The sequence below is a fragment of the Scleropages formosus genome, chromosome 1 (genome assembly GCF_900964775.1).
Source record: "Scleropages formosus chromosome 1, fSclFor1.1, whole genome shotgun sequence".
Taxonomy (NCBI): Eukaryota; Metazoa; Chordata; class Actinopteri; order Osteoglossiformes; family Osteoglossidae; genus Scleropages; species Scleropages formosus.
In genome coordinates, this window is record NC_041806.1 from 16133001 (window position 1) to 16150008 (window position 17008).

The window sequence follows — 17008 nt, forward strand, 5'->3', positions numbered from 1 at the left end:
CTGCACCTGTCTGCTGCTCCTCACTGCTGCCCTGTCTACTGCCCAGAGAGCAGTGTGGAGAAGCAGTTGGGGCAGCAGCGACTTTTAGCTGAAAGGCGCAGTGAGAAGGATGGTGGATGCAAAGGAAAAGTTCATTGTTCCTTTTGACACTGATATACAATATAAAAACCAGGTTGCCTGGTTACCAGCTCTCTAAACTATTTTCCCTGCATCAATAATAGGACATCGGATGTTGTCGCAAGGCTGCATTTGAGTTTGCCTTCTGCTTCTGGAGGGAAGAGAGAGACTCCAGAAGACTCGCAGGCTGGCGTTGGCTGCTCTCAGCTACCGGTGGGAAACATTTTCACCGATTTGTTATCGATCAAACTGTTGTCTTATCAGTTTGCCAATTTGCTTCGCTGACTTGTTAAATGCTTGCAAATTTGAAAAATAATTAAAGAGGAGCAACATATAGGGTGACCAACAGACTTCAGTTCCAGGGGACACCGTTGCCAAGGCAACGCATGAAGCCAAAGTCCATCAGCAGATTGGCGCGTTTGGCAGCTGACGAGCGCAACTTTTGGATGTTTAACCGAGTTTTTACGTTATAGTTCCAGAAGCTGAAAGGAATATTTCCCGTGTCCTGCTCATGTGCTCGTTAATCCTCGTAGATATAGCGGCACTAAAGCAGTACTGGTTATTTACTGCAGTACTAATGTACGTCGTACACAATATTTGACTTTCCCCTCAGATTTTGTGGTATTAAGGAATCCTGAAAAATTAAATCTCTGTATTATCGCTGAGACCGTGGCAAATTAGGAACACTTTTAATCAAAAACATTACAGATTTTCTTTCTTTCTTTTTTGTACAGACGATCATATTGTCACGCGCTTATCTTTCAGGCATACTTAGCGCTTTTAAATTAGATTTTTTTTTTTTTTTTTTTTTTTTTTTTTTTAAAGCAAATTAAGCTGAACTGCATCAATGTTAATTGCCTGCTTTTTTCTTGGCAGCTTCCATCACTTTTGTGAGCTAAACGCTGGCGTGCCAGTCGCAGGTGAGGGGCAGGAACGGCAGAGAAATGATGGCTAAAGAAAGCGACGCAATTCGGTGGGAGCGGAAGGCGCTCCAGCAAAAGCGAGCGGATTCCTCGTTTCCAAGGGAGGTGTCTCTCCGTTTGTTGCCGCTCCGAATTGCTGCTGGGTACTGCTTATGCTGACCCCCTGCGAGGAAGCCGCGCTTTTGGCTCCTCCCTGTCCGTGCGTGTGGCTCCTGCTTATTGCTCTTGTCGTATTGTGTGCCCTCTTTGATGGAGCGAGGTCAGGCTCTCCGCGCCCGGTGAAGTCGGATTAAAGATGGGCGGTTCTGTCGGTGTGCCAGTGGACCAGCGTGCCTTTCTCATCCTCTGCCAGAGACATTGCTGCTATATCATTCCACATTGCTAAATAAATAAATAATTAATAAACAGACGGGCAGGTAAATAAGGGAAATGTGAATTCGGAGCTTTTTATTAATATTCTGCAACGTGTTCGAAAATGCGCGCAAGGTTGCGTGCAGGTGTCAGATGAACGAAGGGCGCCGTGCACAGTGTAACCTGCTCTAACCTACATTTCTGCACACCTGTTCTGCGAGCCAGATCCCGCTGGTGCCGACGGGTGCCGGGGAGACGACGCGAGTTCGCACGAGAGCGACAGATCTGCCTTTCTCCGTCACGCTCCGTCTTTGGTGCCACTTCTACTTTCCCCGACCGAAAACCCTGCGCGTGTCTGCCTGGAACTCGTGCTCTCGCTCACTGCTCTTCACGTGGGTTGTGTGGGACAGCTGGTCGCGTCCTGCTTCGAGTTGCTGCCTTTGGATCAAAAAGGCAGCAGGTTTGAACCCCAACTCCAGCTATAGTACCCTTGCGAAACGTAAACGTACTTGCCCTAAAACTTGCTGCTCCAGTAAAATGACCCAGGTGTATAAATAGGTAAATCACCGTAAGTCTCCTTGGCAAAAAGCATCAGATAAATGAACAAATGTAAATGTGTGCCTGAAGAAGCGTGTGGTGCGTGCAGTCCTCGGGACTGAATTTCGCCGCACTTCGGAACTCTGTGTGACCGGAGGGTTGTGCGTGTGTGTGGGTGGGAAACGGGTGATGTGCGACCGGTCTTGGGTGCCCTCTGAGTTTTCCGGGGAGATGGTGTCGGTGAAGCAGCTCGGATGTCGATGCTGTGTGTGTTTATTGTGCCGATGGCAGTGCGTGTTTGTACTCCAGCCGTGTGTGTCGAAACGCAGCCGTGTATCTGTATGACAGTAGCGTGCGATGCGCCCATGTGACGTATCGCTTCGACGGACCGGTGATGTAACTCCACACAGTGTACGTATCGGGGTGTTTGGTGTAGCCCAGCGGTACGTTGATGCACCAGCCACATGCCTCAGTGACTGCAGTCTGTGTGGAATCTGCGGTGACATTCGGAGGTGCTCCTCAGCACCGGCGACGAGCGCTGGAGATCAGCGCTGGGCCAATTACGCTGCGGCTCTGCGATGTTTGGGGGCGGGGCTGGGCGGGGCGGGGGGCGTGTCCCCGCTGATGGCGGCGGCGGACATGTCTTCCGACAGCAACGCAACTCTGAAGATGCGCCCGCTGCTGAAACAAAAGGCTGAAATGAGCGTCTCTAATCTGTGTGCTGAATGAATTGCAGACAAAGAGGAAGAACAGAGACGCGGGGCAGGACACAGAGGGGATAAGCTGATTACGCAGACGGGGGGAGGGACGGGGGGGGGGGGGGGGGACACGGGGCGGTGGAGATGGGGGGAGGGCGGACGACGGGGAGACCCCACGCCTCCTGGACAGCTTCGGAAAGAGCCGTCTTTGCAGGGACCCCTGTGTCGGCACTGCACTGCGCCCATAATCACCATGGTACTAAATAGATGGCTAATTAAAATGAATTGATCGGCTCGGGACGGAATACACTCTGTCCGCACGCTCCTTATTACTCTAATTGTTGCTCGAACGCGCCGGCTCATCTCATTTCCCAACCGCACAGCTGCCTCCTTTAGAAAAAGAATGTCGTACCCCGAGATCCTCCCGTACAAAGTGCGTAACAAGAAACACTCGCTCGTGTTTATCGTTAGAAAGTGCTGGAAGGCGGATGTGATACCTGTACGCTGAGTGTGTGTATCGCAGCGTGCGTGCGTATGAGCGTACGCACAAGACAAAATGGGACAAAGCACTTGATCCAGCTAGTTAAGGGTTGGGGTTCGTGAGGAAACGGTCTCGGGTTCGAGCACCGTGTGGGGTCTTGCGGCTGTACCCTTCAGCCAGGTACCGTTCTTCTGCCTCTACAGTAAATTAATATAAATACTTCTGTGGCCTTTTTCACTGTCCTCTAATCATAATGCGCCGCTGCGATATTATATTGCTCTGCAACAACCCCAAAAAAAACTTAGCGGAAGCAAGTTAAGCCGCTATAGATTCCACAAATCAGGGAGTTATTGTGTCCAACTGAAATAAATCAAGGGCGCTTTTGAGGGGAGCAGCGGCAAGCCGGAGATGCGAGTTGTGGTCTGGCGCCTGCTGGCAGCACGAGCGAAATCGATGAATACCCAAAAAACGGCAGCTTTGTAATTGCATCGAGAAGAAGACCTGATGATGCATTCTGCTCGGACACACCCGCTGCTAACAGTCCCTGACCAATAACGTCTTACTTTTCTCTTTTTTTCCTTCTCGGCTCCTAAAAGTGGCGCTGGCTGCAGCCGCAGGGACGTGATGGAGCGCGGCGACGCTCCTGGTGCCGCCACCGAGACCGGGTGTTTCCTGCATTGCACGCCTTTCCTGTCGATGTCTCCCGAACGCTGTCCGCGGTCCTGCTTTATCTCTGGCAGCCTCTGGGTCTCTGCCCCCAGCACCGCTCTCTTTACCCTAACTCGAACTCGAACCCTAACCCTAACTGTGCTCCTAACCCTAACTTGGACCCTAACGCTAATGCTAACCCTCTTCCGGTTTTCATCGTCCTCCTTCCCCTCTCTATCTTTGGCCAGCAACCACTCTTCCGCTCTCTCCTTCTCTCCTTCTCTCACTCACTCACTCTTCCTCCTGTCCCTGGGGCGTCACCACAGCCGTGGAGCTGCTGACCAGCTGACTGTGTAATGAGCGAGAGCAGGAGGGGAGGGGGAGGGGGGAGCAATAATGGGGAGGGTGTGGTACGGCCGTGTCGGTCGAGGTGCTCTGAGAGGGGAGCGCAGGATTGTGCCCTGTGGTGCTCCTTTTGTGCGTGTGTGTGCGTGCGTGCCAAGTGTGTCCGTACACATGTGCATGCTTTGTTTCTGCAGTCCTTTTGTGCGTCTGCAGTGTGTCTCGTCGATATAAAGTCTCTGCGGCGCTGCGACTGCTCTGGGGATGCCAATTATACTCGGAAAAGGGGGGGGGGGGGGGGGGGGAGCGACGCGTCTCCGAGAGGAAGAGTACGGATAGTGGACACGCCGAGTGGAGCTCGGAGACGGAGAAGGGGAGAGAGAATCGGAGAGACTGAAGGAGAGAGACTTCGTCTGCGGGAGCAGCGGCTTCCTGCCCGTGTCCCCCAGGACAGAGGGAGACGGAGACGGATCGCGAGATGTGGGATGTGTGTGTGTGTGTGTCTCTCCCTCCCTCTCTCTCTCTCTCGTCCGATCACGGAGAAGCTGCGTGCTCTTTGAAGGACGCCAGCGCCTCGCTGTCCACCGGTTTCACCGCTCGACATTGTCCTGTCTGCTTGATGCTTCATCCCATCAACCACAGATTCATTGTTTTTTTTTATCTGTTGTTTATTATTTATTGTTTTCATTTTGCATTTGATGGATTATGTTCTTTGCGATGCAGCGTTTTGTGTCATCGGGATTCTGTTAAGGTGCTTTATTCACGTTCTATTGAATCGCTCTGGAACGCCCTTCTGTTTCAGCCCCGGGAGTCTGACCCCCAATTTCCCTCCCGCACTTCCTCCGCGTGTGCTGCTGCCCACGATTCCCGTGTGAAGGCAGCTGATGCGGTTCGTGACGCACGGTGTGGCCGTATCGCAGGCGCAGGAGCAGCGTGATGTTGAAAGAGAATTCCTGACACCCGACAACAAAGAGATGAGTCCAGAAGGGAGCGCTGCAGCGCCGCTTGGACCCGAGGCCCACGGTTTGCACCAGCGAGTACCAGGGAGCCTTGAGACAGCATGTCGGCAGGAGCAGGGCTTTCTCGCGCCCCCCCCCCCAACACACACACACAATTAACTGGTTCACTGGGATTTCTAGAGACACACAGACAGAGGAGCAGTGGGTGTGTGCATCAGGGACCCAACGAACCCAAAGCACCGTGTTGGACTGTCGAGACCGCAGCGAGAAACGGTACGAGAGCAACGTACACGCTGAGCAAATGGATGTTGGTAGCGCCCCCCTCTGCTCCGTCGCATCCCGGACTCATCGCCGTTATTCGTGAACTCGTTCCGCTCTTGTTTATCGGGCCAATAAAGCAGCGGAACTGAAAAATCAAGAGAGGGTGGGTTGGGGGGTGCCTGTTTGTTTCCATGGTATGTGGGTCACCAGATGGACCATCGTGGGTTATCGTTGCTGAGGCCACAGTAGCGGTTAGGAACATGTGGACGCGGCCCAATTAACGTGATTTGCCGAGGAAGCCGTTAGTTCGCAAAGTTTTTGCCGGAGCGGTGGGGGGGTGTGGTAGGGCTGGGGGGGCAGCAGGTGTTATTCCGTTCCCCGCTTTGTGTGCGACTCTGGAGAAACCGAAGGCTTTGACGACGCACCGTCACTCTGTCATTGCGGTGTGGCTTTGAGCCCTTCGCTTTTCCACCATTTCCACGCCGAGAAGTTGGTAATGAGGTGGTAATTCAGCCACTGCGGGCAAGTGAAATGACAGGTGCCGTCCCTGCGCTCCGTGCTCTTCCGCCGGTTGAGCCAAAAATTATGCGGAAAAGTTGCGAAGCTGGTGTAATTTACCGCCGGAGAGGATGAAAACAAAGTGTGCGGGGGTTCGTGGCCGTGCGGCGCGGTGCGGTGCACGCTGGGAGCCGGACTGGGTAGCGTGTCTGGCAGAGGCAGAGCACATGTCTACAGTGTGGACATTTGACAGATTGACCAGGACTGCTCTATTTGTAAGGTCATCTTCTGGGTCACTCCAGTTGCCCTGGTGACTATCTTTGTGTTCCTCTGGTTACTAGGCAACCTCCCATCTTTCTGAAATGCTTTGAAAGAGCGTTCCCCTCTCCCCTCCCTTTTACTTTCTCCATCCTGCTGCATTTCTCCCTTCTTCCGGCTTCTGTCCACCCTCTGGTCTTGCATTCCCGTAACAACAACCACCACCCCCCCGCCTCCCGACTTCGGTCCCAGGAAACGTGTGCGCTTCTCTCCGAGGCTGCACTCACAAGATCGCGGTAGCGCGTGCGTGTGCGTGGATGGTTCGGTGTTTCCCATCCCCTCCTTTTTTGCGAGGGTGCGTGGCACTGACTGCGGCGCACTGATGTACTGCACTCGCACAATTTCCTGTCTCATGATTGATAAAGCGATCTCATAACTCAGAGCTCATAATTGACTTCTCATTCCTTAAAGTGCTTTATTGGCAGCAGTAGCCGCACTGTTTGCCAAAGAGTGTGACATTAGGATTCTTCTCTGCAGTCTCTCTCGCTCTCTCCAGCCCGTCTCTGTTTCCCGCTCCCTATGTCTTTCATAAATATGCGGACAAACAGCCCAAGGGGTGGAGCGGGGGCTCTGTCACACCGTCTTAGAGTCGCCGTTTGCAGCATGAACTAAATGTGCTTGACAGGCACGGCCCGGGGGAGGGGGGTCGGGGGGGTTGTTATTTGTCATAAGCGGCCCTCCCGTATTCTTGTCATTGTTTAATAAAAGTTTCCATTGTTCAAGTTCGATAAAAAGGTTGTTGCCCTCATTTGCATGTCAGATATTGATCGCGTCGAAGCGTTTGCGCGCAGTGCAACAGCGGATGGTGAGCGACGGGTTCCTGCGACACACGTGACTGCAGAGGGAAACCCGGGGCAGGGCGCGTGTTAGCTGTGCCGTGCTCTGTGCTGCTCGCGTGGTCATTATTATTCGTGCGGTACTTTCTCTTCTTATTGCTATTCTGCTTTGCCGAGGTTGTAACTGTACGGTTACACTCTCGGTACGCGGGAGGTCACTTGTTCCGAAAGCGGATGGGTCAGGCTACGACGTTCCCTCGGCCGGGGACCCTGCCGAGATGCCGCCGGGAGCCGACCGGAGCCGAGTCTCGGCGAAACGCGGTGCAGTCGCTGGGCGCCCGGCTGTTTGGATTCGAGCGGTACTTTGACGCTGAAAGTTGTCAGCTTATTACACGGGTTGGAGCAGTTCTCCCGCCAGCAGGTGGCATAGTGGTTAGAGCAGTCACCTTGGAATCGAAGAACCTGGGTTCGAGTTCTCCCTCCTGCTCTCGTACCCTTGATCGTGGTACGTAGCCTGAACCGATGCAGTAAAAATCACCCTGGGTAAATCAGCGTTAGCTGTTTCCTCTAGTACGTATCGCACTCTAAGTCGCTTTTCCAAACCCGTCGTATAAATTACTAAACCGTAAAGAAGGGTTTCTAAAGGCAACACTTTACTGGAGTTCAGCTCTAGTGTTAAAATGAGCAATGAACAAGTACCAGGGTCACCAGGATACTTCGTTTCTCTCGCGTCCGGAATGGGTATGCGGTCCAGGCCTTGTTTTCTAGCTTCTTTAAGGGCGCCGTTTGAAAGCTCTATAACATTCTCGGTATTATGGAAAAATGTGGTTTTTTTTCTGTTTATTCAGTTATGGAAATGAAATAAGAGACTCTTGGGGGAGGAGGGGGTAGATGGAAAACAACTGTGAGAGAAGGGCAAAGAGGGCAGACAGGCCTGGGGGGGGGGGGGGGGGCTTAGATGGACATGGAGAACCTGGGTGGGTGGGGGGGGGGCAACGGGAGTCGGTTAGCGGCTATTTATAATGATATTAATCGTAAAGTAGCCACGCTCAATTTGACAATTAATTTTACAAGCCCTGCACACGGCCAGCTTCTTGTTTGCAAATGTTAACTGTCTCGTTGTTTTCTGCCATTTTTTGCCCTTGCCTGGCGTATACACACACACACACACACATATATATATATATATATATATCTTTTAAAAGGCTCGCCGTGACAATGAGTGGGATCCCCTGGACGACAACAGCGCCTCATCTTTGTAACGCGGAGCTGTGCGCCGCTCTTCACCCCTCGTGAGGATTTACCTTACTTTTCACCACGGCCCTACCCTCTATTTAGTCCCCTTATTTACCGTCGCTCGCGAGCGCAGTGCCGCCGCGGCACCGGTGCCCGTTAAGCCTGCCTCATGCATATGTAAATGTACAGTAATGGGAGCCGGCAGGGGAGGTGAGCGGGCGTGAGGGGGCAGGGCGCAGGGTCCGGGGTGACAGAAGGGGAACGAGTGAAGCGGGGCTTGGGGCGCAAGACGGCGAGCGAGAGACAGATGGGCCGAGGTTGGGAACGAGGGATCGGGGAGACCGGGGAGCGAGAGGGAGAAAGGGGTGGGGGTTGGAGGGGGTGCTATTTCTCACTGTCTATATTTGGGATTGGATTTATTAAGCTTCTCACCGCCTCCCGTCAACCCGCGACTTTCTTTTCCCTCCTTTCATTCTCACTCTTTTCTTGTCTGCTTGCAAAATTCATCTCCCCCCCCCAATATGTTTCTCCACCCCAGTTTTCTCACTCTCACTTTTTGTCTGAACAAAGTGAAAATTGCGATGCTTTTAATATTGTGTCTTCGTCAAATTTGCAACTGCCTCTGTGTGTGTGTGTGTGTGTGTGTGTGTGTGTGTGTTGGGGTTGGAGAGGAAGGGATTGCTCGGATGGCACGTCGCAAGCTGTCACACTCTTAAAGAAATGCCCCGTGTTGCTCGCTATATGCTGGTACCGCGGTAAAGTGATGGGCTTTGCGCTGTAATTGGCGGAACATGACTGGGCCGTTGCTGCCAAAGGAATTATTGTGCATCAGTGTCAGTCGGGAGGAGGGGCGCGCCGCTCCGAGTCGTGTTCACAGTGACGCCGTGCGCGGGCGCGAGCGCTCGCTGTCTCTCGCCGTGCTGTCCTGTGTGTACATTCGTACTCGCCGTGTCCCCTCTGTCCGTCTGCCGACGGAGCGGTGGGAGGATGAGGAGGGGAAGGCCGTCGAGGCTTTGGCGCCGAGACGCTTCTCGAAGGGGACGAACGGCATGTCTCGGGAAACAACGCAACAGGGCAGGAGGGCGGATCTGGATACAGATATGTGATTTTCGCGTACAGTCTGTGTCGCACCATGGTATAAATCAACGTACGTTACATGAGTACCTCCGTAGAGTTTTTAAAAATTATTATTAAACACATAACGTGTTTATGGAGCAAGTAGGAGGTCAGGGAGAAGTGACTGTGGAAGAGATGTTTTGAAACCCTTCTTGAATGTTGAGAGAGAGTCGGCATTGGACCTAGAACCGAAAACCTTTGTTTTGGACAAGCGGCCGGAGGTGGAGGAGCGTAGAACCACTGATGGGCTTTGTAGGCTCACACTTTTGTCCAAGGTGAGACATACTGTGTTAGACACACTGAACTAAATTCTCTGTGATCATTCACCCACTTCTTCACCACAGCAATATAACACACACACACACACACACACACACACAATTGAGTTACATATTGACCTGAAACATGTCTTTGGGGGAAACCCAGGTAGAACATGAAAACTCTGCACAGAGCGAACTGGATTCGAACCCGTAGTCTAGGAGTTTGTCCAGTGAGGCTCCAGCGCTACCTGCTGTGCAGCCCCACCACCACTTTGAGCTGTTTGCTTCTGCTAAGAGCTTTTTTTTTTGTGTGTGTGTGTGTGTGTGTGTGTGTGTGTGTGTGTGTGTGTGTGTGTGTGTGTGTGTGTGTGTGTGTGTGTGTGTGTACACGCAGGCACACAGTTCCCAAGTGCAGGCAGTGTAGAAGAGGACCCTTTCCAGCCGGTGGCCTCGAACGAGATGGTGCCGGTGGGCGGCACGGTGACTCTGACCTGCAGGGTGAAGGAGAGCGACAACTCGACGCTCCAGTGGACCAACACGGCACAGCAGACGCTCTACTTCGGGGAGAAAAGAGGTGCGACCCTGTGACCTTAGAGCGCGTACGAGGAACGAGAAGGGGGGGGCAGAACACCTTAGAAGTGGCATCGCTCTCCCGAATATACAATTAGTTTATAAAATGGCTGTTGCTCCGTATCTCATTGATTTGCAGCCATGTATAATTTAGAGGCGTGTGTGTTTCAGCGGCACAGAGTCCGTACGAAACCAAGTGCGCGGGGAGCGTAAGCGTCTATCGATTGCGCTTTGTGATTGGCCCAGTTGGGAACACCCCTATGAAGCTGTATCGATCTCTCTTGCTGTAAAACAAGTGTGTTTGTGCCTGTGTCCCCCTCAGACACACGCACACACACACTCTCATGCTTATATGCGTCCACACACACACACACACACTACTGGCACTCTCACACCTTGTGCTGTTGGCTCTTTGACTGTGGGTCTCGTGGAAGCCCTGCGGACCCCTGTGGTAAGGTCTGTGCCTGTGCCCACGCGTGTGTTATGTGTGCATGCACGCGTCTCTCTCTCTCTCATTGCATCTTTCTTCACAGCACTGAGAGACAACCGTATTCAGCTGCACCGGTCAACGCCCACCGAGTTGTCCATCACCATTTCTGACGTGCAGCTTTCCGATGAAGGGGAATACACCTGTGCCATCTTCACCATGCCTGTCCGGACAGCCCGCGCTACTGTCACCGTCTTGGGTACGCCGCTTGTATGTGTGTGTGTGTGTGTGTGTGTGTGTGTGTGTGTGTGTGTGTGTGTCTGTACAGGCCGCCCTCACAGCGTGACCTGACTGGTACTGGTTAGGGGGCTGGGACTCACAGTACAGCCATTCCAAAGTGTGTATCGTACACATGACTTTCTTACCACCATTTGGCCCTGGTCCTAATGTTTCACATTTTCAGAACCGCTTGTCCCATACGGGGTCACGGGGAACCGGAGCCTACCCGGTAACACAGGGCGTAAGGCCGGAGGGGGAGGGGACACACCCAGGATGGGACGCCAGTCCATCGTAAGGCACCCCGAGCAGGACTCGAACCCCAGACCCACCGGAGAGCAGGACTGTGGTCCAACCCACTGCCCCACCGCACCCCCCCCCGGTCCTAATGTTGATTTGCGTAAATAAAACGCGTGAACAAAGCGCAGCATAACATGACAAAGTAAGACGATATAACGAACACGAGACGTTGGAAGAGCAGCGTTTGCGACGCTTACCGAATCTGCATTTACGGTAAAAATATGTTGCGTGTTGTTGTGAAAGAAAAGCAAAGCTGGGGGAGAACACACACAAGTGTTCCGACACAGTGTTAGTTTTTACTGTTGAAGGTATGACGCACACCTGCCCCGTTATGAAAAATATCAATGCTTCATAAAGCTCGTGCGCGTGCTCTCCCATCTTTGCTTTAGTTTCACATAAACCAGGGGGTTTTCATCTCCCAAAACCTTAACCGCATTCTCACACCAAGCTGAGCTCATCTTCCGCTTTTCCGTGTTATTACTAAAAGTTTTATGACTTCATCGCTGCACATATTTTGAAATTAAGAAAAGAACTTGCGTTCCAATTTTAACAATTTTTTTTCTTCCTTTGTGGAAAATTCTCAAGAATGTATTAAAAAGAATAGTGCGGTGCGCCGAACTGTCCGGTCGCCCAACGAGCGCAGGAACTGTACGTGGTTTACCTGCGGCTTTGTCTGCCTCTCAGTCCACGTGGCCTCTCTGTTCCTCTGTTTTTGTCCACAATAACTCAGTAACAGCGCACTAATGCTCCTTTCCTCCCTGCCGCCTGCACGCCCAACCCCTGCTTTCCTCTCAGGGGTCCCAGGGAACCCCCAGATTTCGGGGTACGAGGACCCGGTGCGGGAGGGGGAAACGGTTACGCTCACGTGCACCACCACCAGGAGCAAACCGCCTGCCAATATTCACTGGTTCCGGGGCAGCGAGAAGCTGGAAGGTGAGTGGGGTGGAGGCAAAGTGCCACAAGGGGCGTTGGCTAGGGTGGGTGGATGGTGGTGGTGGGGGGGGGGAACTCCTGGATCGCAGCCATTCTGGAGCAGGTCACGGTGCAGAAGAAAGCCGAGCCCAGCTGCCAGACCCCGTGAGGGGGCGCTGCCCAAGCGCTTAATCTGCCGTGTCCTGTCAGCACCTGCGCCGTCCCGTCGTGAGTCCAAGACTAATAATCCGTGTCTTCCAGAGCAGCTACAAATTCGAGTCCAACAAGGCGAGCGCGCCGTTATCTGGGAAAGCTTCCCTCTAACATTATGAGGACAATAAATTTTGTCGTTCCATAACGGCAACAGCAGCGAGCTCAGGAGGACTCCTCGGTAGGCCAGTGGACGGCTCATCGTACGCAATCTTTGCTCGGCCTTGTAGATAAACCACGTGCGAGAAGGTCAAGCCGCGTTTCGGCTCCCCTGGCGTCGCCGTCCCGCCTCGCCGAACCTCAGTGAGCTCCCTCGGCAGTGTCTCTCCATCGCATCGTCTGTGGCTCGCTCCCTGATCGTGTCTCAACTGTTTTTTGGCATCACTTTTACCGGTCAAGCAATTTTATTAGGGCTGTCACCCTTCTGCCCGCTTCTACAAATCCGATACATCCATTATTGGCAGAAATTGATATTAGCCGCCGTGCGGACAAGAGCGACTGCTAGGAAAGTCGGAAACAAGCGGGGAGTAAAAGTGCAGCCCATTAGAGGAAGTAATATTTGGGTCAGTGGCGAGATGCAGGGTTGCCGGCCGATCGCAGGCATTTGCCTAATTAAGTGAGTTATTTATTGGCGTAACTCGGCGTGCCAAATTAAATTGCCGCGCAGCGCAACATCCGTCTCGCGTAGCGAAGGACCGCACATGAGCAAAGTGTCCCCGGAGCACTGCCGTCACACCTTGACCTGCGCTGCCAAATGAAACAAACAAACAAACATGTTTTTCAGAATGTGTCACAGTACAGGAGGAGGGAGCGGGAAGTGTCACACACCAGGAGAGCGGTAAACAGAGTCTCGGAAGCTTGCAGACGTGAAAGAACTAATGTAGGAAGAACGGCATTACATTTATTCGGGTAGCAGATGCTTTTCTCCAAAACGATGTATGACTCAGAGTAAACAAAGTGCGTTTCATCAACAGATGAAGAGCATTAGACACAGACAAACGATTGTCCAAGTTTGGTCGGTGTGTTCAATACGACTGCTTTTTACCAGCACACATTTACATTTATTTATTTAGCAGACGCTTTTCTTCAAAGCGTCGTATGCACACACACGCATTATCGGAACCGCTTGTCCCATACGGGGTCGCGGAGCCTACCCGGCAACACAGGGCGTAAGGCCGGAGGGGGAGGGGACACACCTAGGACGGCACGCCAGTTTGTCGCAAGGCACCCCAAGCGGGACTCCAACCCCAGACCCACCGGAGAGCAGGACCTGGTCCAACCCACTGTGCCACCGCACCCCCCAAGCGTTGTATATCTCATGGAAAATACAATTTGTGGATTACCACATTGTACCTGATCACTTGCTATACCCCAACCAGACTGCTATGCTCTTCCACTCCTACCTGCTTGGCGGTTCCAACACATAAGAGGTTCAAAATCAGAAGCACAAAGGTTTTCGGTTCTGGTTCCGATGTGCTGGAATGACCTCCCTCTTTCACTTTGAACTCTGGAATCCCTCTCAACGTTCAAGAAGGGTCTCAAAACACATCTCTTCTACAGCCACTTGTCCCCTGATCTCCTGTATGCTCGATAAACATGTTATGTGTTTAATAATACACACACACACACATCTTCAGAGCCGCTTGTCCCATACGGGGTCACGGGGAACCAGAGCCTACCTGGCAACACAGGGCGTAAGGCCGGAGGGGGAGAGGACACACCCAGGACGGGACACCAGTCCATCGCAAGGTACCCCAAGCGGGACTTGAACCCCAGACCCCCCGGACAGCAGGACTGTGGTCCAACCCACCGCACCCCCTTGTTTAATAATATTTTTTTATAAAACTCTGTATGGAGCTACTCGTGCAATGTATACTGATTTAAACCATGGTATGAGACAGACTCCACTCAAGAATCACGTCTGTATCCAGATTTCTCCTTCGGCTGGTGTGGTGCCCTATTGTGATGTTTCCTGAGACGTCCTGCCCTTTGTAGAAAAGTATCTCCTAAACAAATAAATGTGAGTGTAAATGTAAGTTTACACCTGTAGGTTATGGATGGGAAATACAAATGTAACTGTGAGAGATGGCATTCTCTAAGTTTACGTAGCAGTTGCGAGATCAGAGGAAAAGTGAGACCGAAAGAGATTTCTTTTCAGGCCGTTGTTGGAAATTGGAAAGGATTCAGCAGCTCCGAGGGAAAAGGGAGCTAATTCCACCACATTTGAATAAAAGCTGAGAACCTGCAGGGAGCGATGAGGCCCTTTAAGTCCAGCACTGCAGATCCTTTCACCGTCTTGTAGGCAGCAAGCAGAGTCATAAACTGGAAAGTTTTTGCTTTTCTCTACATATATAAAGCAACACCTTGTTGGAGATTTTCAAAAAAAACAAATTGCAGTTTGAGATAGGAAGCGGAACTGGAAACTGGAATCGAATCTATTTGCCATGTAAACCACAGCTAAACATACTTTTGTGAAAGGGGGCAAGAGCAGGTGGAACTCGGTAATATGATGAGCGGATAATAAAAAGCGCAGCCTTTGTGCCCAGTGGCCGTGACCCTCCTATTAATGTGTCATTGATATTCCGAATGGAACAAACAAAACCTGCAGAGTCTTGGCACCACTTTGGGCCCAAGCGGAAGCTCAGCGGAGCCCAGTGGACACACAGAAGGCAGCGCGGCGCGCGGCTACGCGACCTGACTCTCAAACGCGCTCCGCTTACGCTCGGGGGGGCTTGTGGGAAACGGGGCGGGGTGTGGGCGGAGCCGAGTGAAGCGGCGCCGATCCGTTCTCTCCGCAGACATGCCGGACCTGGTGGAGGAGGACCCGGAGGACCGCACGTTCCAGGTGAGCAGCAAGCTGGAGCTGCAGGTGACGCAGGCCGACAACGACGCTCCCGTGGCCTGTGTCGTGGAGCACCCCTCGCTCGCCCCAGGGAACAAGAGGACCGAGCAGCGCCTCAGCGTGCAGTGTAAGAGTGCCCCCAGGCGGCGCTGCCGCCGCACACGTCTCCCATGGGACGCCAGGTGGCATCGCAGAATGGTGCCCCGTGCGAGATCTGTCACCCAGCTGTTGTAGCTCCCTGCGTGTATGCGTGTGCGTGTGTCACGAGTAACACCGGACATGTCTCTCCGACCCCAGACCCTCCCGTTGTGCACATCCGGCCCGAGAGCGATCTGCCCCGGGAAGGAGAGAAGTTCCACTTGCAGTGTGTGGGCGTCGGAAACCCTGAGTAAGAGGCTTCTGCTTTCCTGCCAAACACGCTCACACACTCCCTCACACGGACACACACGTTGCATTCATTCATTAGCGGGTGTTTTTCTCCAAAGTGATGCACACAGATTTTTGACTTGTATTTAGGTGACACCGTAGACGGGGTGCAGGGAGTACAAGACACCCCCTGCAGTCATTCATGCATTTATACAGCAGAGCAATGTAACACACACACACACACACACACACAGTATGAGCAATCCAGCATCGCCAATCCTCATGTGAAAGGAAACCGGAGCTCCTACAGAAAATCCACTGGAACACGAGAAGAACATCCAAGGCCCACACACACTGCGCTGGATTTGAACCCATATCCAAACACAGTCCAGGAGCTGCGAGGCACCAGCGCTTTCCTCCGAGGCCCTGTTCTGCCCACTCTCTGAATGCCGGGTCTACAGGAGCCCACACGCACCCATGCTCACCCCCAGACATGTGGCAGCCCGCTCTCAAACACATTCACACACTCTTTCATGCCCACACACTTAATCGCAGCCTACAATACTGCACGCACGCGCACGCGCACACGCACGCAGAGTTGCCTAATATGAGGCATGAAGGAACCCACTCGCACTGATTTGCAGGCTTGGAGAGCCCCGCTGATGCAAACACACACAAATACAGATAGGTGTGCACGCGCAGATGTGCAGACGGGGCCCTTCACTGGGCTTCCGTCGCTCCTGCATTATGAATGAAGCCTCGGTGCGACTGCGTATTGATCTCAGCGCCTCTTCATCTTCCCTCCGCTGTGTTCTTCAGAACAGCCTCTCCCTCGGTCGCTGCGGCGCAGTGACAGCTCTCTCTCTCTCTCTCTCTCTCTCTCTCTCTCTCTCTCTCTCTCTCTCTCCCCCCCCCCTTTTCTTTCACTCTCGTCTGCGCTGCTCTCCCCCTTCCTCCTTGTCGCCGCAGCCACACTCTTCAATCTTCCTCCGTCTCTCTGCCTCGATGCGTCTCCTCTTCGCTTCTTGGGACACACCTCTACACTGAGGGCCAGGCCACTCGGAGAGTGTGTGTCTGGAACAACTCATTAACTAGTGTCTGCCTTCTATTACTGTTCCCGCTGTTCATATTTGTCTTATTAGCTGGCATACCATGCTCCAGGGTGACTTACGGTGCAAGATACTCTGCACTGAACTGCCTACAGTCATACACACGTCTGTACAGCACAGCAGTGTAGCACACCTACACATGCACGCTCTCACCATGGGCCATTTAGTGCTCCCAGTCCACATGAGACACAAGTCTTTGGACTGTGTGAGGAAACCAGAGCACCTGGAGGAAACCCACATGAACACTGAAAGGACATGCAAGCTCCACAGGGGCTGAGATGGAATCGAACCCACGTCCAAATGCACAGCCCAGGTCCAGTTGTGGGGTACCGGTGCTACCCATTGTGCCCTTGCGTTGGATAAACAAATGACATCGCACTCCCAGGTGGCTCACAGGGGTTTACAAACCATCACGCTCCTCTCCGCTGTGGTGAAACGGAGCGTTGACCACGACGCAGGCAGGTGGTTTGGGGAC

At 52.9% G+C, this 17008-nt stretch overlaps 1 protein-coding gene across 3 annotated transcripts in view; it reads left to right on the plus strand.

Moving 5' to 3' along the window:
• Positions 1-17008, plus strand: part of cadm3 (cell adhesion molecule 3) — a 32806-nt gene that overhangs the window by 4104 nt on the left and 11694 nt on the right. For all 3 annotated transcript variants that reach the window (XM_029253362.1, XM_029253366.1, XM_018758009.2), the window contains exons 3-7: positions 9916-10095; positions 10625-10777; positions 11890-12027; positions 15015-15185; positions 15356-15446. In XM_029253362.1, coding sequence (XP_029109195.1) covers positions 9916-10095; positions 10625-10777; positions 11890-12027; positions 15015-15185; positions 15356-15446 — 733 coding nt within the window. The remainder of the gene's footprint in view (positions 1-9915; positions 10096-10624; positions 10778-11889; positions 12028-15014; positions 15186-15355; positions 15447-17008) is intronic.